The 23,916-nt window shown below is 55.8% G+C and overlaps 1 protein-coding gene across 1 annotated transcript; it reads left to right on the top strand.

Annotated features, from left to right (window-relative positions):
• Positions 1-11,670: 11,670 nt before the first annotated feature.
• On the top strand, positions 11,671-19,726 carry LFNG (LFNG O-fucosylpeptide 3-beta-N-acetylglucosaminyltransferase). The gene is made up of 8 exons (XM_084761960.1): positions 11,671-12,191; positions 16,405-16,453; positions 16,868-16,967; positions 17,089-17,242; positions 17,391-17,476; positions 17,668-17,833; positions 18,282-18,367; positions 18,526-19,726. The coding sequence occupies exons 1-8, from the start codon at positions 11,763-11,765 to the stop codon at positions 18,590-18,592; spliced, it is 1,137 nt and encodes a 378-aa protein (XP_084618086.1). The 5' UTR covers positions 11,671-11,762; the 3' UTR covers positions 18,593-19,726.
• The last annotated feature ends 4,190 nt before the right edge of the window (positions 19,727-23,916 follow it).

Raw genomic sequence — 23,916 nt, 5'->3', positions numbered from 1 at the left:
GTTTTGGAAATTAAACCTTTAGCTGAGCAAACAGCTACCCCAGGCCCCTCCCTCCACTGGGTCCTCAGCCTGCTCCACCTGGAAGCCCTGGGGGTGCCAGGGACAGGTGGAGGCTGGCTCCATTGCTTCTGCCCTCTTCAAGCCCTTGTTTGGCCTCTCAAGCTGCCTGGCTCCGCGCCCAGTGCCCCCCGAGTCCATCAAGGCCGCTACCTGCGGAAGCCCCCAGTGCGATCCTTCCGCTCTTGGCGGCCACATGTCCTGACTGCGGCGACATCCTCTGCCCTTGAGTGACCTCCTGCAAGAAGGCGGGAGAAAGCAACTCCTGGGGCCACATGGCTGGGCACATGCCCAGCTCATGAGGAACCCAGGCATGGCAGAAAAAGCCACCCTGGAGAGCCCCTGAGGGGAGGCCTGCCACTTCTCAGCAGTTGCATTGTGGGTGAGATTTTTTGTGGGATCCCACGTCCTGTGTGAGCTGGGTGGCTTAGCAGCACCTTGGCTTTCCATCAATGCCCAGCAAGTGCACATTTCTCCCCAGTGGTGCTTGCATTTTGTTGTTAATGATGGGGACAGAATCAAGGGCTTTGTGAACCATGCCCTTGACACAAACATCAGAGATTCTAGCCAGCTGCTCCACAACTGAGGCACAGCACAGCCCCTCACAGGGGGATTCTAGGCAGGTGCTCTACCACTGAGCCACACCCCAGCCCCTCACTGGGGGATTCTAGGCAGGTGCTCTACCACTGAGCCACACCCCAGCCCCTCACTGGGGGATTCTAGGCAGGAGCTCTTCCACTGAGCCACACCCCAGCCCCTCACTGGGGGATTCTAGGCAGGGGCTCTACCACTGAGCCACACCCCAGCCCCTCACTGGGGGATTCTAGGCAGGGGCTCTACCATTGAGCCACACCCCAGCCCCTCACTGGGGGATTCTAGGCAGGTGCTCTACCACTGAACCACACCCCAGCCCCTCACTGAGGGATTCTAGGTGAGTACTCTACATTTTTTTGCTAGTTTGTTTGTTTGTTTGTTGAGACTCTTGTAGTCCTGTCTGTCCTGGACTTGCTTTGTAGACAAGGCTGACCTCAAACTCACAGAGATCTGCTGTCTCTACTTCCAGAGTGCTGGGATTAAAGATGTGAGCCACCATGCCTGGGCTCCGGTGCTCTACTCTTAAGCCACAGCCCCAACCCATTTCTGCTCAATTGTGGTAACCAAACGTCTTCTTGGCAGTCCTTGTCAAACGCCCGGGACCCAAATCACCACTCTTCCACAGGCCCTGAAGACCTCAAAGGAACAGAGTGGCCCTGGCGACAGAGAGAGGAGAGCTTCAGAAACCCTGTTTTCTCCTCTGCTGGCCTCAGCTTGTCTCTGCAGCTCTCCAGCCTCCTGTTCTGCCCCCCTCCCCCACAGCTACCTAGGTGAACCCCCTACAGGACCCACATCCCCTGCAAGACTAACCGCTAACATTGACTAGAGCCTCCTAAGGAAGCAGAGATGGGGGGGGCATAAGAAAACAAAAGCTGGCCCAGGCTGTCTCCAAGTCCCACCCAGCTTTCTCCCACCTACGGCTCCAGGCACACAGAGACAGGAGCTCGGGCTGGACACACACTGACCAACGTGGGACTCCAAGTCATCTCTTCATTTATACAGTTTGCTGCACTTGCCTTGGGCTCGCAAACCTCGTATGGCTCTCTACTATCTCTCACGTGGCGTCCTGAGCCTGCACTTTGGGTTCCAGGTCACCCTAGTTTTCTCTCTCTCATTGAGTACTATTCTTGTCCAACCTCTCCAGACATGACAGGATCCCTCCACCCAGCCTGAATTGTGTAGTCCCCGTGCTGGGTCAACCAAATGACTCAGTGGGCTAAGGTGCTTGCTTGCTGCCAAGCTTGAGGACCTGAGTTTGATTCCTTGTTGGGGACGGTAGGCCATATGACCAATGTTCAGCCATCTTGTCAGAGCCTAGGTTCCTATTTCTCCAGTAGTCTGTCATTTGCCAGAAACCAGCTGACCCTGTCGTGGTTCGGCAGTTAAAGATAGGATATAGACCGAGCCACTCTGTTGTAGTTTAGCAGTTAGATTAGATAAAGGTAGCAAGATATTCAGGGTGGCAAAACGTTGTGACCTGCTTGGAGTTCCTCGAATCTTGAGATAGCCTGCAGCTGGGTTGCCATAGCAATATGCTTCCCTGCCTCCTGCCTTATAAAACCTTCTACCTGAAAAAGAAAATTTGAGAGCTTGATCAAAGACTTGTTCTCCTTCTTCGTGTCTTGTGTTCTGTCCCTATACAGGCGAATTCTCCTCCCAAGCGTTAGTCGAACCCCGGCAGGCAGGGTCAATTCCTGGAACCAACATGGTGAGAAAAAAGAACTGCCTCCTGCAAGCTGTCATCTGACCTCCACATACATACTTTACATGTCCATGCACACACATGTACACATGTAAAGAGATCTCACAGAACAATTTTTCCCCCAATTCCCTATGTTAAGCTAAGAAGAGTGATTCATACCCATGATAAGGCTAACCCATCACTTGGAAGCTGAGGCAAAAGGATTGCTATTTGTTTGTTTGTTTGCTTGGTTTTTTTTTTTTTCCGAGACAGGGTTTCTCTGAGTTCTGGCTGTCCTGGAACTTGCTCTGTAGACGAGGCTGGCCTCGAACTCACAGAGGTCCACCTGCTTCTGCCTCCCAAGTGCTGGGATTAAAGGCGTGTGCCACCACCACCTGGCCTGAAAGGATTGCTTTAAGTTTTAGGCTAGCCCAGGACACATCTGGAGACCAGACATTTGAGTTACGTTAATAAGAACTAAGGAGTTGGCTTTTAGGGTAAAGTGACTGCCGTGAAAACAGGAGAGCTTTAATCCAGACCCCCAGGCCTACAGGCAAGGTGGCACGTACCTCACCTCTAATCCCAAGGCTGGGGAGAGTGTAGAGGCAGGTGGGTCCCAGGGAGCTTGCTCATCAGCCAGCCTAGCTGAAATGATAAAGGTCTAGGTTTAGTGAGAGACTCTGCCTCAAAAAGTAAAGTGGTGAGGGGGAAAGCAAGTCACCTGATATAGACGGCTGTCCCCTACACACCCACACGCGCATGTGCACACACGTACACACACCAATAAATAAAGAAATGATATAAATTCGCTCATGCTAAGTGAAGTCGAGGATAGAGAAAATGTAGGGGCTATGTGGTGAAGCAGGAGAGAGGACAGGTGGACAGTCAGGAAGACAGTGGCTGTCATTCTAGTTCTGGTATGTAGCGGCCCCAATCCTTTCCACACCAGCCTGGATGACCTCAGATGTCATTTCTAGCTCACCCTTAAGAGGATGCAGAAAGTTGACCCTAGTGGTGAAAACCTGTCATGGCGGCTACTTGAGAGATGGAGGCAGGATAGCCAGTTTCAAAAACTTACTGAGATTCTGTCTCAAAACAAAGTGAAAAGAGAGCTGGGGATGTAGCTCAGTGGTGGAGCCCCTGCCTAGAATCCCCCAGTGAGGGGCTGGAGGTGTGGTTCAGTGGGAGAGCCCCTGCCTAGAATCCTACAGTGAGGGGCTGGGGTGTGGCTCAGTGGTGAAGGCCCTGCCTAGGATCCCTCAGTGAGGGGCTGTGGTGTGGCTCAGTGGTAGAGCACCTGCCTAGGATCCCCCAGTGAGGGGCTGGGGTGTGGCTCAGTGGTAGAGCTCCTGCCTAGAATCCCCCAGTGAGGGGCTGGGGTGTGGCTCAGTGGTAGAGCCCCTGCCTAGAATCCCTCAGTGAGGGGCTGGGATGTGGCTCAGTGGCAGAGCACCTGCCTAGAATCCCTCAGTGAGGGGCTGGGGTGTGGCTCAGTGGTAGAGCCCCTGCCTAGAATCCCCCAGTGAGGGGCTGGGGTGTGGCTCATTGGTAGAGCCCCTGCCTAGAATCCCCCAGTGAGGGGCTGGGGTGTGGCTCAGTGGTAGAGCCCCTGCCTAGAATCCCCCAGTGAGGGGCTGGGTTGTAACTCAGTGGCAGAGCACCTGGTCAGTATATTGAGGGCCTAAATTCAACTTCTAGTACTACTAAATAGTATATAAATAAAATAAAGGAGGAGAAGCATCAGAGCACTTTACTGAGGAAGAACTGATGGTCAGGGAAAGACTCCATCACTCAATAAGCATCATCCCATTTGAGCACCATCAGCCCAGAGCCTACTTCTACTGTTTCTGGGATTGCCTCCCACTGACTGGGCATGGGGTCATGACCAGCAGGCTCCAGTACCACCGGTCTCACCCCTGCCTGCCCATGGCAGCTGCACAAACTGGCCATTCTCAAAGAAACAAAGGCTGGCTGGGTTGCGGTGACTCTGGCGTCTCCCTGGAGGGGGGTGTCTGGCCTCTGCAGGATGTCAGGAAGTGGATCTGGGTGGTGGTCGAACTCTGTCACTGGGCATTGCAAATCACATTAAGTCAGCCAGCTTCCCCCACCCCCCACGCCCAGCTGTCCTCATACGGTCATAGAGGCTCAACCAGCTCAGGCAGGGAGAATGTGGCTCCCAGGCAGACGGGTTCTTGCCGCCATTCTGTGGAGCCTAGCACATGCCTCCTTTTCTCTCTCAACCCCTGGGAGACCCTTGGAGGCCTGTGTGATAGCTGTGGTACTGTTTTCCTCTGCGGAGTACCTGAAACCTAGTCTCAGGTACTGGTCCCATGTCCTATGAGGTCTGTGCCCTGGGCCAGCTCAGAGGTTAGCAGGTGGCTCTGTCATGCCTTCTTACTCCCAAGACTCACGGTTTGGAGGACAGAGGCAACAAATGACTCCTCAACCCACAGCACTTCTGCACATCTGCTCTCCCACCTGTCCATCTGCACCATGTCTGTACGTTACACATATAGTAGAAGCCAGGCTCTGTTCTAGGCATGGGCTGAGCCTTGGCAGGTTCTGCTCTCATAGAGCTGACATCTGGCACCTTCATGGGTCTCCGCATGTCTTTCCCTGGTGTCTGTCTATCCATCCACACCATTTGCACATCCTCTTACCCATCCATCCATGCATCTGTCCATATACTTCTCATCTGTCCCTCCATCCTCCCACCCATACACCCACTTCATTCACCCATCCTCCTATCCAGAAGACTGTCCATGCACGCATTTATCTCCCTATTCATTTATCCATTCATCCACTCCATTGACCCATCCATCCACCTTCCCACTCATTCATCCACCCATCCATCATCTACCCATTCATCATCCATCCATCCATTGTCCATCCACCATCCATCTACCCACCTATCATCCATCCATCCATCATCTACCCACCCATCACCCACCCACCCATCCATCCATCCATCCTTCACCCATCCATCCATCTCTCCATCCATCCATCATCCACCCATCTATCCATCCACCATCCATCCATCCATCACCCATCTATCCATCCATCGTCCATCCATCCGTCCATCATTCATCCATCATCCATCCATCCATCATCCATCCATCTCTCTATCCATCCATCTCTCCATCCATTCATCTATCCATCTATCCACCCATCCATCCATCATCCATCCTTCCATTCACCTACCCATTCCTTTAATCTATTCTCCCATTTACCTGATTTCCCATTCATCCATTCAAACATCCACCCATCCTCCCTCCCATCCAGCTACCCCATCATCCACCCATCCTCCCTCCCATCCAGCTACCCCATCATCCACCCATTCTCTACCCTCTACGCAGCATGCTCACTGAGCCCTACTTTGTGCCAGACTTGGACATGGAGTAAAATATTACCCTGCCTTCGGAAAGAATGACAGGTAAGCAGGCTTTTGTTTTTGTTTTCGAGACAGGGTTTCTCTGTGTAGATTTTTTTTTTTTGAGACAGGGTCTCTCTGTGTAGCCTTTTTTTTTTTCTTTGAGACAGGGTCTCTCTGTGTAGCCTTGGCTGTCCTGGACTCACTCTATAGACCAGGCTGGCCTCGAACTCACAGCGATCCACCAGCCTCTGCCTCCCTAGTGCTGGGATTAAAGGCATGCGCCACCACGCCCGGCCTTCTCTGTGTAGCCTTGACTGTCCTGGACTTGCTTTGTAGACCAGGCCAGCCTCAGACTCACAGCAATCTGCCTGCCTCTGCCTCCTGAGTGCTGGGATTAGAGGCGTGCGCCATCACTGCCCCGCCAACAGCATGGTAGTCTTGTTCACCTGGTAAATACCAAGATGAGAGAATTGGGCAAGGTGCACCCTCTGGGGCTTATCAAGACACCCCAAGCCAGAGTGCCCTCTGAAGCCTTAACCAGCCACCTAGTCAAACGAACCAGGCTCTAACCTACATTGCAGTCAAGGATCAATCAAGCAACTGGGTCCATTGAATTGTTATGCCTGCAAAGCACCAGGGCAGAAGGCACCAGCCACATCCTTATTACAGCGTGGAAGGAAGCCCTCAGCCTATAGCGAGCCGGGAGCTGGCCCAGGACCACAGTGTGGGCAGCGCTGAGGGATGCTGGGCAGAGCAGGCAGATAGGTGGGTCTGGATGGGGCGGCTTTCTCTGGCAGCTGCAGTCTGTCTGATTTGTTCGTGGATAGTGCCCACCCCAGCTGATGGGAACCAGCTGCTATGTTGTTCCTAGCCTTGTACTCCTCCATGGCCTATGCCCCTGCCCTCCCCCACTCCCTGCTGATGCTGGAGCTGGCTGTGCTGAGCTCCTAGCCAACCCTGTCCCTTCCCCCTCTGCCAGGAGTGACAGAACCTTCTGTGCTGTGCTTCCTCAGGCCACATCTTTGGTGCATGTGCACCAGATTTAAAAAAAAAAAAAAAAAAAAAAAAGCCCTGGCCCTACCTCACTGTGTCACTTCACTGTGGCTTAAGGGACACTGCCTTACCCCCATACACGTGTGTGTGTGTGTGTGTGTGTGTGTGTGTGTGTGTGTGTGTGTGTTTGAAACAGGATTTCATGTAGCTCAGGCTGGCCTTGTACTCTTGATCCTCCTGCCTCCGCCTTTTGAGTGCTGGGATTACAGGTGTGTGGCTGCGGTGTCCTGCTGCCCTGCTAAGGGAGGCTGGTTCCCAGACTGTCAGCTCCAAGCAGTGATGGGTGCGGGCTGCCTCGGATGGGTTCCCGCTGAGTTAATGGTTCACTTATTCAGTCTCCAGAGATCTTCCCAGGCCCGCGCTAGGGAAGGCAGGCTGCTGTAGGGGCCTCGAGACACCAGGAGGAGAGAGGCAGAAAGGCAGTTCCAAACTAGTCCAAAGAGGCTAGTGGGGCAAAGGAAGGATCTGGCTGTGTCCTTAGGACTCCATGAGTTTGACTTCACCGGAGACCGCTGGCTCAGCCTACAGGGGAACTGTTGGTCCCTGGGGGCAAAGCTCTGGTCCTCAGCTGTTTTGACCAGACATAGACAGCCACTGGGCCATCTACCAGCCAGGGACTGACAGGATTCAGGATGCAGTCCTGACTGATTCAGGATGCAAAAGCTATGCCTCACATCTTAGAGGGCCAGGTTGGCCCTCTTACCTGCTCTGCCACCAATAAGCCCAGGGACCCAACTATGTCCCTGTTGTTGGCAGTAAATAAGGAAAAGGTAAATTTGGCCCCTTAAAATAAAAGCTGTGAGCAGGGCGTGGTGGCACACGCCTTTAATCCCAGCACTCGGGAGGCAGAGGCAGGTGAATCGCTGTGAGTTCGAGGCCAGCCTGGTCTACAAAGCGAGTCCAGGATAGCCAAGGCTACAGAGAGAAACTCTGTCTCGAAAAACCAAAAAGAAAGAAAGAAAAGAAAAGAAAAAAGGAAGCAGTGACTCAGGTATCTCCTTAGGGGACATCAAAAATACAGAATTCAAATCCTGTTCAAAGAGTGTGAGAAAAAAGGACTGCGCAATGGGTTCAGATCAGAGGGGAGAAAGTTGACAAGGAAAGTAATGGGACCGAGGGGACTCTGTAGAGTCAGAAAGACAACTGTGAGTTTCTCAGTGTGCCTCCTGGCATGACAGGTGAGCAAAGGGGTCCTCTGCCATGCAAGTGGCAATACAATGATCAGAGCCTGGAACCCACATGTTCTCTCTGCTCCCCTCTTTTTTCTTTCTTTCTTTCTTTTCTTTTCTTTTCTTTTTTTTTTTTTTTTTGAGACAGGGTTTCTCTGTGTAACAGGACCCTGGTTGTCTTAGAACCTTCTCTGTAGACCAGGCTGGCCTCGCGTCACAGATACCTGCTTCTACCTCTCAAGTGCCACCACGCCCGTTAAAGGCCTGCGCCACCAGGCCCAGATGAGCCACTCTCTGTAAGCCATTAACGTGCTCTCCCGAGTCAAGGCCAGCAAAGTCCCAGGACTGTAAGGAAAAGGAACGATGCTGTAGCCCAAGGACTCGCAGCCTCAAAATAAATTTTGTCGTTGAAAAAAAAAAAAAAAAAAAGAAAGTTAAAAAAAGAGCTAGGGGTGTGGCTTAACAATAGAGTTTGAGTTCTTGCCTAGAATGCCCCAGTGAGGGGCTGGGGGTGTGGTTCACTGTGCTATTGTCTGGACCTCAACCCTAGGACCTCTCTTCTGGGGACTGTTTCTGAGGACCCCAATGGGCTTCATGAATATCCTAGTCTTCTCTCCCCAGCCCCTCATTTCCTGTCCTGGGATGAGTGCCCCACCCTCCTATGATGCCCAGTGAGTCTCAAGGGGCTAGGGGGAAGGGGGTGCTCCAGGCTAGAGCTGGGCCAAGGAAGTAATAGAGGCTGGCCAGTCAAGTCTCCCTCTGGCCTCCAGACCTCAAGGAGTAACCACGAAATTCCATTCTCCTGACAGCAAAGAAACGGAATCACTCTTGCCAGAGCCTGCAGCCCAGTTCCCACCCCCCCCTACCCCCGGCCCACAAAAATGCTGTAAGGCTTTGACCTGCCATTCTCAGATCAGTAGCCACAGCCAGAACAAGGCTCCTTACTCCCCCTTCAGCCCAGGTTCGTGGATACGGCTGACCGGGTCTCCTCTGCACCGCTGCTCTTTTGCGCACCGCACCAGCCTCCCTCTGAGCATTCAGCTTACTTTCTTTCCAAGGGGCACACTATATGAAAGCTACAGTGACCCTGAAGAATGGCGACCATGAAGTTCTCAGGAGCTGGAGGGAGTCCCCGGGGTGGGGTGGGGGAGGGGGGGAGGGCCTGGGATGGAGGCTCACAGAGATTGTCATCCTGCTAGGACCGGGGTCAGGTGGGTACTGAAGGAAGGCATGGCTATTTCCTGTTACCTCTCCTGCCCTGGCAGACTTGGTGGGTGCCCACTAAGGAACCTTGGCCTTTGGTTTAAATTGAAGCCATGTGGAAAGTTGGGGGCGGTGGTGGTGGTGGTGGTGGTGACTGGGAAAGGAATAAGTCATGAGGGGATGGTGGTGGCTAGGACTGCCACAAGACATGTGGACACCAGGAGAGACTTGAATTCATAGCAGGTGACAGCGGGGAGCCACGGAATAGGGAAGGGGTGGGGTGTCGATCAGAGCAGGTACTATGTAGACACGGGCGAATAGCATAGAGGTTGCCAAGTGGTCCAGGAAAGAGGACTCAAATATTTGGATGACGGCTAGGATGGTGGCGGGAAAAGATGAGCCTCTGAGGCTCATCCAGGGGACCAGGATGCATTTATGTTTGGAGAGCAGTCCATCAGATACCAGGTAGGATTTTTTTTTTTTCCTTGCCCTTGAGGGATTGGGCTCCGGCAGGCGGTGGGGGAGGGGTTTATAGCAGGAGGTGACGCCATGGGAGACTTGTCACTCAGGCACAGCCAGCACCATCTGCTTAGGCATCTGCCCACCAGAGGTGGTGTCTCCTAATTACCTGGGGGAGGGGGGTCAGGAAGAAGCCTGGGAACCTTTATATCCCACTCCCTCCCACCACAGCCGGCCTGTGTTGTCCCACAGGGCTCTCAGAAGCAAATGGACCACAGATCCACTTCTTGGGGGTGGGGGTGGGGGGGCGGGAAGGGGGAAAGAGGATGGAGGAAGAGCCTGGCTACGCATCAGTTCAATGTCATTTTTTTTCCTTTGAGATAGGGTCTCATGTAGCTCAGGCTGGACTCAAACTCACTACTCGCTGAGACAGATCTCAACCTCCGACCCTACGGAAGGCTGGTCTTACAAGCATGGGCCACCAGGCGAGCTTTTCTTTGGTTTGGCGATGGAACCAAGAGTTCATGCCTGCTAAGGCAACCATCCTACCAAGTCTGCCAGCTGAGCTACATACATCGCCATCCCCTTTTCACACTGTAACAGAGGCTGACCTGAGGTTCACTATATGACTCAGCAATCCTCCTGTATGTTACTTGGGCTATCATATCTGTGTTCAGAAAAGAAAAAAAAAAAAAGAAGAAGACATATATATGTGGACAGGAGTGTGTGTGTGTGTGTGTGTGTGTGTGTGTGTGTGTTGCTCAGGCCGAGTTGAACGTTTGGAGGTTAGAGGACAACATACTGTTGATTCCTTTTGACCACGTGGGTCCTGGGAATTAAACTCAAATCCATAGTGTAGGCGGCAGCGGCCTTTCTTTCCCCACTGAGCCAACTGGCCAGCCCCTTCTTTACCTGATCCAGCCTAGGATCCAACCTGCTACCTTATTATAACATTCTTAGAGAGGAGTGTTAATAGAGTGTAGTATATAAATGACTAAATATGCCACTCCATTCTTAATTATAAGTGCTAGGGAACCGGCGACAAAAGGGACAGCGGTTTATCCGCGGTGGCGGCATGGCCTCAGACTTCTCTTGGATGGGGGACTCTTCGGAAACTGAAGCCAACCAGATCCAGGGGCAGCCAGGCGGAGAGCGGCCTCCAGCTGAGCTCCCGGAAGATGAGGCAGGCTCGGGCTTGGACCCTGCTCCCAACTCCGGGGACCCTTGACCATTTCCGGACAAGCAGCCTCTCACCCCACCATCAGGCGCACATTCCTGCCGCCCCCGCTCGTGCTGGGCGCAAGCAAGGCCCCCGCCCGTGGGAAGGGGGCCGTGTGCCGGGGAGGCGGGGCTGGGAGGGCGCACAGCTGGGTCACATCTGGTGGGAGTGCTGAGGAACCAAATGGAACAGAAGGTAGCCTTTCATCCCGCGAGGGAATGGGCGGCCCAATTGTCCCCTCGCTACGGGGCGCCTGAGGTTTTCAGAGACCAACCCTCCTAGTATAGGAACATGGTGCCAGGACAGGCCTGCCTGGGGGTTTGGGGGTGCGGGGTGGCGGATGGCGGACGGACAGATGGACTTAGAATTTGGTAGCAGATACCTTCTCGCCTGAACCTCAGGTCCACACCGAAGGCACAAGTGTCAGTAAGAGCAGCCCAGAATTAATCGTTCAGGACACCCCGCTGGCTATCACTTTGGCTCGGTCAGCACGGTCCCCAGGGAAGGAAGCCCGCTGGGGGACAGGAAACAGCGAGAAGCTAAGGATGTCGCCCGCGGTGGAGCACCGGTGTTATCACCCTGGTCCCAGCGCCGGGAGGCGCTTCCCTCCACGTGCAGCCGTGGCGTGGCGGGAGTTGGTCAGCCTGGGTGTCGCCCAGAGCAGCTCCGGAGGGTGATTCGGAGGGGAGTGGGACATGCTCGTGTACAAAGGAGGCGGGTGCCCTGGGTGCCCCAGCTGGGTCGTTCCCAGCCCCCCGTTGATGTCCCACGTGGGAGTTAGAGCTCGCCTTCGAAGTTACGCCCCCAAAGCTAACAGCCAATAAGTGCACGGGGGCGTGGCCTACAGGGGAGGTTTAAGGGCGAAAGGAGCTGGAGGCTCGCAGCTGGACCGGGAGCCTGGGGCAGCCGGACCAGCTGGCTCTGGAAAGGAACAACGTGCGGCCACCGGCCACCATGCTCCAGCGCTGCGGCAGACGCCTGCTGCTGGCGCTGGCGGGAGCGTTGCTGGCTTGTCTCTTGGTGCTTACCGCGGACCCGCCACCCACTCCAATGCCCGCCGAACGCGGACGGCGCGCGCTGCGCAGCCTGTCTGGCTCCGCTGGGGCGGCTCCGGGTCCAGGTTCCAGGGCGGCCGTGGAGCCCGGAGTAATCGCCCGCGAGGTGCACAGCCTCTCCGAATACTTCAGCCTACTCACCCGCGCGCGCAGAGAGGCGGATCCACCGCCCGGGGTCGCTTCCCGCCAGGGCGACGGCCACCTGCGTCCCCCGGCCGAGGTCCTGTCCCCTCATGACGTCTTCATCGCGGTCAAGACCACCAGAAAGTTTCACCGCGCGCGTCTCGACCTGCTGTTCGAGACCTGGATCTCGCGCCACAAGGAGATGGTGAGACCCTGTGCGGCCTGGGCAGGAGGAAGTAGGGCACCCTCTTGTCCAACTGAGGACTGTCGATAGCGGCTCTGGCTGCATCAATAACAGCTTTGGGGTTATCTGGGAAGCGATGAAACCGATAAGTTCCATTCTAGCCCCGTGTGGCTGCTGGGGTCCACTTTGCCTTTCATTCAGCCTTGGAAGTTTCCCTGCATGTTGCCAGGGTCACCCCTGCCACATGTGCCAGGTCTGGACGAGTAGTCTCCAACTTTGGGGTTGGCCCTGTGATGCTTCTCCTAAACACAGGAGTGAATGGCCATATTTGTTGCCAAACTTTTCCAAGCAAATTGGCATGGACCCAACCAGTTCCATCCTAGGTCCCCCCTCCACTCTAAACGGACCCCCCCTTCTTCCTGGGTGAAAATGAAGGAGGAGAAGGCATAGTGAAAGAAATGGGTGCTGGCTTTCCAAGCTTGTGCAGAACCCCAGGCTTTAGTTGCTGAGCCCTCCCACCCCCTCCCCCCCCCCCCCGCCCCCAGTTAGATCAACTTCATACACATAATAAAAAGACACACCCCACTTTGAAAATCTCCCTGGAGGCTACAACAGGACCGTTGGGGCGGGAGAGCAGAGTGCACTTCGAAGTGTGTGTGGGGGGGAGGTTGGGTACTTGGTGTGAAGACGAAGAAGGTCCTCTTCCTTCCTGCTCCAGCCCCTGTAAGCCGGAGGCCATCACGCCTGGCTAGGGGCTGTTTTAGGACAGAGTGGAGTTTTAACAGGACAGGTTCCTAATCTAGTCTTGGTCAGAGAGGGGCCTTGAGAACCCCAAGGCAGCCTCCTGAGAATGAGGCGTCCTTTTCCCAAGGGCTCAGCAGGCCTTCGGGAGGGGGCCGGCGGGGGGCCATGGGTTTTGTTTGGCTGCGGTGCCGTTAGGATTCCCAGCGCTAGGCTGCTCTCACGCCGGCCCCTTGGGCAAAGCAACAAAGCCCCTTTCTCCAGCCGAGAAAAGGCGTCGGCCTCTTGTGTACAGCTATGCGCTCCATGGGAACCGTTGGCTGGCGTGCTGGCCACTCAGGTTGCCTGGTGATGAGGGGGCCTCTGCGTCCTTCCTTCCATCCCCCCCACAACCCCTGAATGACAGCCCTCGTGGGGCACCCACCCCTCCCTCCAGCATTCAGTCTTCTTGCTGTGTGATATTGGATAGTGTGTATCCTCCTCCGCCAACCCCCCCAGTCCCCCCCCACGAGTTCTGAGAAACTCTCATTTGGAGATTTGGGGACTTTGTCCCGGGGTGGAGAGGACTCGGAAGCAAGTTTCAGTTGGGCTATGAGGTCTAGTGAAAAGCCTAGGGCCTCTCTGACCCTCTGTCTCTTGCTCCCTGAAAAGTGAAATATTATCTTTCTAATGAGATATTATAAAGCTGACTGTGTACCCTCGGGGGGCTTGAGCCCTGGTGATCCTAGCAGTCATTCAGAGTAAGGGTGTTCCCCCCCCCACACACACACCCAGAAAAGGCTGGATTTACCCCCATGCTCAACTTGTGCACATGGCAAGCAAAGCCCTTCTTGTGGTGTGCTATGAGCAAGGGTCCTGCTTTCTCTGGCTGTTCAGGGCGGCTGCAGTAGGATGGAAGGCGAGAGAAGCTGCATTAAAGCCCGGGTTGGGTATGAATGGAAAGAGGGCTTCCCGGAGGAGGTGCCATCTGCATCAGTCCTGTGGTCCAAGAAGGGCGGTCTTGGCATCAAGCAAGTTGTAACACCCTGCCACCCCCCCCCCGCCCCAAAAAGAGCAGGCAGCCTTTGGAGAGATGGTAGAGGCTGGTCAGTGGGGGGGGGGGGGGGACAGGCTGAGACGATGCCTGGCCTCTGGCCCGCTTGCTCCTCCCCCACCACTCTTAAGGAGAGCGCCAGGCTGCAGGCTGCCACCGCCACAGCCACAATGGCTGGGGCAGAACTTGGCATCCTGTGTTTCTTTGAATCTCGGCTCCAGGAACAATGCTGCTTCCTGTGTGTCTCTTACCACCCCCCACACACACACACCCCTTGCCTGCCCTCACCATCTCGGCTGCCCTCACTGCCCTGATGGTTGCCCTTCAGAGAAGTTTGTGGAACAGGGGTGGAGGGAGGCTAGGAAATGAAGGTCTCCCATTACTTCTTCCTGAGTGTGGCCACAGGCTGCCATCCTCTCTGGTCTCTGCTATATATACCAGGGAGAAGAAAGCGGTGCTCACCTCCCAGGGTCTCGAGGGAAAGCCTACTTCTTGGCTCTGGACAGGCTAGCTGTATCGGGGCACCCATTTTTCCAGTTTCTGGGGACTTGAGTGGTACCCACAGGTGCAACCCCTGTTCTCCCTCCTCTCCTGGTTGCCCTGTATTGGAGGGACAGCAGGCAGAGTACCCGCATACCCCCGACATCTCTGCCTCTCAAAGACGGTTCTCTGCGCCAACCCCCCCCTCCAACCTCCCCCCCCCAAATGAACAAAGGTGACTTTAATCTCCATAGCCTTGGGCTGGGTTTTTAGGACACCATCTAAGCGCGGGAGAACCGGCCTCTCTCTTGATCTCATTAAGAAAGCATTTTTCCTTTTAATCCTGCAGCAGCGGCGTCTGCACAGGCCGGCCCGCTGCACCTCCCACGGCATTCCTGGGTTGAGATGCTGGGGTGCAGGGGGGGGTAGGGTGGGGGTGCACGAGTCTGTGCGTGTGGGCTGTCCTGGTGTCTGCAGAGACCTGGAAGGAGGGGTGCATGCTTGTAGATCCCATCTTTTGCTCCCCCTCATCCTGGCTGCACTGGAGTGAGCATCTCTGGTTATGGGGTCAGCCTGGGTAAAGAACTAGGGCTGGTCAGGGCATGGTGCACAACCCCTCCAAGCCTGGGGTAGTTCCTTCTTTGAGTGGCTGGGTAGGGTACATGCTGGCCTCCAGATTCGCATGCACATGCCCAGGTTTCCTTGGGACCCTTTTGTGCACAAAAGCAAAGCGAGAGGACTGGTGGTCGTGGGGGGGGGGCTAGGATGGGGGAAGTGTGCCGCCTCTGCTGTGAGCATCCCCCACCCGCCCCAGGGTTGGACTCTGCAATGCCAGGGTGCGGCAGGCGGCACGCGCTGGGCGGGCCGGCGGAGGAAGGAACATTCCTTCCCGTGTGCCGACGGGCCCAGGCGGGTGCCGGCAGCTCCTGGCTCCGCCCCGGCGCCCCCCCCTCCCCTTCCGCAGAGCAATCCTGGCAGGGGGTGGCCCGGTGCTGGGCCAGGTGGAGTCTTGGCTGTGGCCTTGGGCAAGGCCTTTAGTGATTAGGGTGCAGTTCTCTCCTAAACAGGACTGACTGCTCGGATGCACTGCTGTGGGTCTGGGAGCAAAAGTCCTGTACTGCCACCATCACGCTGACCGCCGGTGACCTCCCAGAACATGGTTGGCTGCTGTGGCTGGGGAAACCTGCACTATATAGGGCATATAGCAGAAGGTTCAGGCCAGAGTACTGCATGGCCAGTGGCCCCTTACCCATAACCCTGTGCACTGGACCTCTTGCTCAGCCAGCCCAGTTAACCAGGCCAGCTGTATGGAAATGGCAGGCCGGCCACTCCTGCTTAACTCGGCAGAGTTAAGGCTGGCCCAGCCCAGGACAAAGCCGGCGGACAATGGCTGGTGATTCATCCTCCCTCCGGGGCCCTTTGTCTGCCAGGGCTTGGCAGCAGCCCAGCAGAGGCCTTTGTCCCCGACCCGAGTGAGTGGAGGCTCAGCTTCCCAAAGCCGACCTCCTCCTCCTCCTCCTCCTGTCCCCCCCACCCCTACCCCCTCCCACAGCTTGGAGAGCCTGCAGGCTGGGCGGGCTGGCAATCTGTGTCAATAAGGGTGTGTGCCCCGCCAGGTGCACAGGTTGGCGGGAGGGTTAGCTGAAGCCAGTTTACCTGCCTGGTGGGTGGGGAATCCCACCTGGCTCGTGCCTCCCAGCTGCCTATGGTGACCTTGGGCCCTGCTGTCTGGGGTTGGAGTGTGAGCCCGCCTCTCCCCCCCCACCAAGCCAGCTGCCACTGCTCCCCCCCCACCCCCCCCACCCCCGGGGCACTTGAAACTCACAGTCTACTTGCAGTGGAGAATTCAGGCAGTTGTGCAGGGTCTGGGGTGGAGGGATGGGGGTAGGGTGGGGGGGGTGATATAGGCCTAAAGCTTAGGGCACTCCAAGGATACTTTGGCCGAGCTGAAGGCTCAAGAGGCCTGTTTTCTTCTTCTAGACATTTATCTTCACCGACGGGGAGGACGAAGCTCTGGCCAAACTCACAGGTACGTCCCGGATTGGATGGGGCGGGGGTGGGGGTGGGGGTGGGGCGGCGCTGATCCCAAGCAACTTCTTCCCTCCCCCCCCCCCCCGAAGCTGAGAGGTCAGAGGTCACCGGCTGCCCGGCTGAGAGGCCAGTTTCTCCCTTGTTTGCTTCATGTCCCTCCCCACCATTCCCAGGGCCCCGATTCTTATGCAGAGGAGACCCTTTCAATCCTCTAGGGACCCTTTGAGTCATGCTAGCAGCAACAGGTGGCCCGTACTGGGGGTGGGGGGGGGTGGGGGGGGAGCTGGTTGGATGAATGGGCAGGGGCTACCCTGGGGGAGGGGGTTGGGCTGGGAGTAAGGCCCCCTTCTGCTCTTGTGGGCCCCCCTGTCCCCCACCCCAGGCCTGCTCACAGCCCTCCCCCTGTGCACAGGCAACGTGGTACTGACCAACTGCTCTGCGGCCCATAGCCGCCAGGCTCTGTCCTGCAAGATGGCCGTGGAGTATGACCAGTTCATTGAGTCTGGGAAGAAGTGAGTTTATTTTACCTCTCCCCTGCTGTGCCCGTCCCGTGTCCCCTTCCCTGGCAGCCTGGCGGTCCCCACCCCTCTGTCTGCGGGTCCTTGACAGCATCCCGCCCCGCCCCGTGTTCAGGTGGTTCTGTCACGTGGATGATGACAATTACGTCAACCTCCGGGCGCTGCTTCGGCTGCTGGCTAGCTATCCCCACACCCAAGACGTGTACATCGGCAAGCCCAGCCTGGACAGGCCCATCCAGGCCACAGAACGCATCAGCGAGCACAAGGTGGTAAGTGTCTTCTCTCACACTGTCTCGGCTGCACACACCCTGAGGAGCTAGGGAGGGGCTGAACCACTTTTGCAACCTGGTGGAACCCGGGAATCTCATGAGGGCCATTTTCACTTCCCTCCCTGCCCCCCCACCCCACCCCCACTAGCGACCAGTCCACTTTTGGTTTGCCACCGGAGGAGCTGGCTTCTGCATCAGCCGAGGGCTGGCCCTAAAGATGGGCCCATGGGCCAGGTGAGTGTCCTCTGCCTAGGTGAGACTACCCACACAGCAGGGTGTCCATACCCCACTGCAGGTCCTGGCTTGGGCCACCCTCTGCCAGCCGCCTTCTCCTCTCCCTTAGGTGTCCATAGACAGCTCTGTTCTAGCTGTCTAGCACCCTTGGGTGAAACCCTTAGGCGTTCCCTGGCCCTTCCCTTTTGCAGTGGGGGGCACTTCATGAGCACAGCTGAGCGCATCCGACTCCCCGATGACTGCACCATAGGCTACATCGTGGAGGCACTGCTGGGTGTGCCCCTCATCCGGAGTGGCCTCTTCCACTCCCACCTGGAGAATCTGCAGCAAGTGCCCACCACCGAGCTCCATGAGCAAGTATGCATGCAGTCCCCAGGCCCGGGTGGCCAAGGAGGGAACTCGGCAGGGACAGAGGTCGGGGAAAGGGACATTGCTTATTTGTGAATTTATTTATTTCGGCTTTTTGAGACAGAGTTTCTCTGTGTAGCACTGGCTAGCTCAGGGGTCCTGCGTTAAATGGGGTTTGTCTGTCAGGTGTCACATTCTATACCGAGCTGGCTGGCCCATATGAGGCACACCAGGTTTCCTCTCCGGTTCTTCAAAAAAGTAAAATAAAAAAAAAAAAGATAAAACATCCTCTTCTACGTTGCTGGTTCTGCCCTTTGAGGGGGGACACACCTGGTCTGTCTGGTTGATGGTCGTAGTCTTCAGGTGGGCAGAGCAGGTGTCCTTGGTCCTGCAGGTGTCCAGCAGGACTAGCCAGCCTGGCCACCTCTCCAGTATCGCTCCATTGCTCCCAATACAGGTGACCCTGAGCTACGGCATGTTTGAAAACAAGCGGAATGCGGTGCACATCAAGGGCCCCTTCTCTGTGGAGGCTGACCCATCCAGGTAAGTGCTTGGGAAAGGTCGCCAAATACCCATAAACATCTGGATTACTTGTGTGTGGGGGCTCTAGGAACCACACGGGTGCTGTCGGGACTGCCAGAGGATGCGAGGCACCCCCCACCCCCAGCCTACACAGACCAGTCTCCGCTCTATCCCCACAGGTTCCGCTCTATCCACTGCCACCTGTACCCGGACACGCCCTGGTGTCCCCGCACCGCTATCTTCTAGCAGCCGTGGCCGAGACCCTGTCCCTGGGCGCCCCTGGTATCCAAAGGGCCCAGGGACCCCCTGTTGTGTGTCCTGGCCTTGCTGTACGAGGCTTTTCAGGGCTGTGTGTATTTGTGTGTGTGTCTATATTTGTGTGTTTGTGTGGCGTGCCTACCCGTGTTGCAGACTGCTGGGCAGTCGTGTTTTTCAAGGAGTGGCAGGTCTGTCTGTCCCTAACTCCTCTGCACTCTGAGGGCCACTCCAAGGGCAGGTTCTGTGGGATCTATGTTCAGATCTCTGCAGTGGTCAGGGTGGGGTGGGTGGGTAGGGGGAGAAGCCTCAGGGTTCTCCTCAGGGGTGCATGGGTGCTGTCTTGTAGCACAGTCTCTAAGTTGGGGAGCCAGCACCTACCTGGAACCTTCCCTGATAACTGAGCTGTGCCCAGTGCTAGGGAAGTTGGTTCAGGTAGTAGGAGGCCTGGGCCCCTCCTATGAGCTCTGGCCTGGGGAACTGACAGTGGCCATTCAGATGAACATTGACCCCCACCCCCACCCCCGCTCCTTGCCCTCCAGGGTGGGGGTGAAGTCCTCAGCCCTACCCCTTGAGGTCCTATCTTTGTCTCCCACACCCGTGGGGTTCAGAGTTATGAATTTTATCTCCTCTCCAAAGTAGAGAGAAAGTCGCCCATAGTGGGTGTGCCTGTAAATATTGTGACAGTATTTTTTTACTGTGCTGTTTCTTGTGGGGGGCGGCAGGGGGAGATGGCTGGGAGGTGTAAAAGGAGAGGGGGGTGGCTGTTTTTTGGGGGGGGGAGGCTGGAGAGGGTCTTATTTTATGTTTTCTGTGGATCAGAAAAAAAGCAGAAGCCTAACAGGCTTGGTCTTTTGGAAAGCTGGACCGTGAACGCCTTATTTGTGCCTTCCAGTATCTGGAACCCTGCTACACCCCCTTTCCTCCCCTACCCCCCCAGCCATCCTCTCCAGCACCCCGAGCCTCACCTCACCCCACCCCCACCCCGTGGCCTGTGTTCTGTGTTCTTTCTGCAAACACTTTAGCTAGGCAAGCTAACGATGATAAGGGAAAAGCTCTCAGGGAATTGATGTGCTGTTGCCGTGGTGACGCCCTTCCTCTGAATAAAGGTGCTCTTTGCAGCAACCCGAGGGGCCCTAGTCTTGCTTGGGAGCTGGGTCTAAGCCACCTACCTGTCCATCAAGGTAACTCCAGGGGTCGGGGGGGCGGGGGGCGGGGGGGGGGGGACGACGACATGCAGATGAGGGCTGAGGAGACTGGGTCATGCCAGGGAGAAGACAGTTGGTAGGAATCGTACAAGCTGGCTACTTGGGAGGGGCACAGTGTTAAAGGTAGATGAAGTGTGGTCTGCTCAGGTGTAGGTTTGTTGAGTGATGGGTTGGTACCGTGCTGGGAGGTGGGCATTGGACAGGGCTGATGGAAGTAGCCGCTTGGTCAGGCCATTCCCTTGTGATACATGGGAATCCAGACCTTCCTGCAGGAGGAACACTGGCTACCGTGGCCTGGCCAGAGACCCATTTTACAGATGGGGAAACTGAGGCTTGAAGCAGGCTAAATCAGGATGCTCTAGGCTACTGGGATAAATGGCAGCCCCTAGATCTCGGTTCCTTACTAATCCTGCCAGCACTGCCTGGCCTCTCATCTGTCTTTGAGAAGCGTTGGCAGGTATCCTCTGACGATGGCTGGCCATGGGTGGAGCCGGTAAGGACTCTTCAGGGAGCTTCCTCAAATCTTGCCATGGAGGGTGGGGAGGGTGACTGAGCAGGGGGATCCCCACCCCACCCCCTTCCTGTGGTCTCCTTGTTCCCCTCCTCCTCCTTGGAGGAACTGTCAAGCTGGTGCTGCCCACCTGCTGCCCCTCTGCAGGTGCCTACCTGCTCTGAGCTGACCCTGGTCTCCTCTGGGGCTCTGGGTCACTACCTGTGCCCTTTAACCTCCTTCCCCACACCCCACTTGATTGGAGAGCTGCCCCCTCCCCACTCCACCAGACACTGCTCGTGGGCTCAGCACCCCCAAGTGGACGGGGCATGGCACTTACTGGTAACTGCTCTTGCCTTATGGGGCGACTGGCCAGGGACTGACACCCCTACCCCTCCTTGGCCCTGCAGTTTGGCTTTTTAAGGCCCGAGGCAGCAGGAACAGGGGGTGGGGGAAGAGGACCCTTCAGTGGCGGCCATTGTCTTCAGCATACAGGGCCTGGTGGTGGCAGCTCAGGGCCCCCACTTCTGGATGAGGAAGTTGACATTTGCCAGGGGGTGGAAAGGTCATGGTGGAACAGTCTGCACACAGGCTGTGGGCCTCCTTCCTGCCTGGGTGAGTCAGAGGCCTACTGCCCTCTGCCCTGCTCATCACAACGCCTCCTGCAGCTGGCATCAGCCTCCTCACGGAGCTGGCAAGGGACAGGGGTGAGGTAGGGCTGCACCGGCCTCATGGACATGGAGTTGGGGGCCCACCAGCCAGGGTGGGGTTTCCATTGGAATTGAAGCCAAAGGGCCTTGGTCCTGGGGAGACAGTAGCAGCAAGGACCAGTGTGGGAACCTAGTGAGGTGGCATAGGTCTCTAACCCTAAGATTCAAGAGGCTGCTGAGGCAGGAGGATCATGAGGTCAGGGCCAGCCTGGGCTACAAAGTGAGGTCTTGTTTTAAAAAAAAAAATCATCTGAGACACGGGAGCCTGGTTGAAGGGGTATAGCCAGCGACCTTAACTGCTTTCCCCCAGCATAGCCAGCAGGAGAGTTACTCCTCAGAAAGGAAGCAAGCTGACCTCTTCACAGCTCTCCCCCCTCACCACAGGCTTTCTCTGTGTAGCCTTGGCTGTCCTGGAATTCACCCTGTAGACCAGGCTGGCCACGAGCTCAGCGATCCGCCTGCCTCTGCCTCCTGGAGTGTTGGAATTAAAGGTTGCAAGTTGTCTTTTAATGCCCACCTTCATGAGGGTCTAAGCAATGGGGGGTGGGGGTGGGGCTCTCATCTCTGGACAATTACTCAGCCCGGGAGGGGACTCACCTTCTTCCCAAGGTGCACTGGGGCACATCCTTGCCACTAACATAACCCAGGCAGAGTGCACCAGAAAGGGCCCAGCCAGGTGTCCAGTCCTGAAGTACCCATCCTTGTGGGGCTTTCAAAAGTAGCATGCAAGCCAGGTTCCATGGCTGTAAATCTCCGCACTTGGGAGGCAGAGGCAGGAGAGTTGCCAGGAGTTCCAGGTCAGCCTAGGCTACCTATAAAAGGATGCCCTCCCACCCCCACTCAAAGTAAAACTCAGATGCAAGCTATAGGGTGTCAGGAAGGGTGCTGATACAGGCGCGGGCCCCCAGTTTCCTCTCTCATGCTGAGTGGTAGGAAGGGTAGCTGAGCTGCCTCCCTGGGAGGGCTGAAGTTTTCAACTTCCTTCTCTGAACTTCCCTCCCCTCCGGGGTCAGCAGGGCTAACTTCCTGGAAGAGGTGCCTCACTGCTGGAGCCGGAAGGCCAAAACCGCAGCGTGTGCGAGCAAGAGTCTGTTAGCTTTTGTGTGTGTGTGTGTGTGTGTGCGTGTGCGTGTGCGTGTGTGTGTGTGTGTGTTTGTGCGCGCACGCGCGCGCTGCAGTTTGGTACAACCTGGACAAAGGCACCCCAGGGGGTGGGGTCTGAGGGAACATAGCTGGACCTCTGAAGGTAGAAGTCAGACCCCCGCTGGGTGGCTTCGGCCTGTGCGCTCTGCATTCTGGGCCTGAGGTCTCAGGAGGAACAGGAGAGCAGACACAGACTCAATCGGCCAGGCCTGTGGCACACCTTCCTAGGCCCCTATGCTCACCTGACCCCGGCCTTGACCTCTATCCCCAAAAACATGCTTGACATTAAAATAAAGAGGGGAGGGGGGCGGATATATTTCTTGGGGCTGGGGAGATGGCTCGGCAGTTAAGAGCACTTGCTTCTCTTACAGAGGAAGGACCCAGGTTTGGTTCCCAGCACCCACATGGCCGCTCGCCACTGTCTGTAACTGTCTTAGGGCATGCAATACCCTTTTCTGGCCTCTACGGACACACATACAGACAAACACCTATACACGTCATTTTAGTTTTTTTTTTAAAAAGGCTACAAATATTGGGGTGGTGGTGGTATTCATGTGTCACATTGCATGCGCCAAGTCAGAACATAACCTGAGGGACTAGGGTGGCTCCTCTCGCTACGGAGGCCCCAGGGGCCCAACTTAGGAAAAGGTACATTGATGTTTTGCCTGCATGTCTGTCTGTGTGAGGGCATCGGATCCTCTGGAACAGGGGTTACAGACAGTTGTGAGCTGCTAGGTGGGTGCTGGGAGTTGAACCCCGGGTCACTCTGGAAGAGCAGTCAGTGCTCTGTCGCCAGCCCCAACAGCAAGTACCTTAAACAGCTGAATCGTCTCACTAGCGTTTTGGTACTTCTTTTTATTGCTGTGTTTCCTTTGTATACAGTAATTAATTTCATTAAGATAGTTCCATTCATCACGTGTTCTGACCATATTCACCCCGTCTACCGTTTTTCCCCTCTAGGGTAAGTTGTCTTGCCTCTCACAGGGAGTCCCACTTCTAGAGCGCGCGCGCACACTGCGCATGCGCACGCCTTTAATCCCAGCAGAGGCAGGTGGATTGCTGTGAGTTTGAGGCCAGCCTGGTCTACAAACCAAGTCCAGGACAGCCAAGGCTACACTGGGAAACCCTGACTCAAAAACAAACAAACAAATCAAAATATATAAATAAATAAGTAAACAAACAGGAGGACTGGAGAGAGACAGCTCCATAGTTTAGAGACTAGCTGCACTACCTGCGAATTCCGGGACCCTTACGGTAGCTCTGAAGGTCTATAACTCCAGTTCCAAGTGATCTGACTTGACGTCCTCTTCCGGCCTCTGCAGGTACTGCATGCCTGTGGTACACAGACATACATGCAGGCAAAACACCATGCACATAAAATAAAATATATACATAAAGATATACACATGAAATAAAAATATTAAAAACAATTTTTTAAAAAGTGAAGGAAATATATAAAATCTGACCAACCCTGCTTTCTGCCCAAATACATATGGAAAGACACTTGGTGAACTCTTGGAAGGGACCCCAGGACCAAGAGGTGCCCCATAATGGACCCTGGAAATGGCCTAGATGTTGTCATGGATTTAGGAGTCACATCTAAGGCATCCACCTCCCCCCCCCCCCCCCCGCCACAACCCACAATGGTTCTTGGGCGCCACCTAGTGACCACAGCTGACAACTTCACCCAGTCTGAGTGCCAGCTTTCCTGAGACCTTCCCCTGGATCAATGCAGCCAGGAAGAAAACTGCAGGCCTTTGCTTT

This window comes from Acomys minous (assembly GCF_964271855.1).
Source record: "Acomys minous genome assembly, chromosome: 16".
NCBI classification, from domain to species: domain Eukaryota; kingdom Metazoa; phylum Chordata; class Mammalia; order Rodentia; family Muridae; genus Acomys; species Acomys minous.
This window is presented reverse-complemented; position numbering and strand designations above follow the sequence as displayed.

Excerpts from the sequence above, each read along its gene's own strand:
- LFNG (XM_084761960.1), top strand. The coding sequence starts at position 11,763 with ATGCTCCAGCGCTGCGGCAGACGCCTGCTGCTGGCGCTGGCGGGAGCG. Across the intron at positions 12,192-16,404 it reads TCTCGCGCCACAAGGAGATG|ACATTTATCTTCACCGACGG; the intron begins GTGAGACCCTGT and ends TTCTTCTTCTAG. Across the intron at positions 18,368-18,525 it reads GTGGAGGCTGACCCATCCAG|GTTCCGCTCTATCCACTGCC; the intron begins GTAAGTGCTTGG and ends CTATCCCCACAG.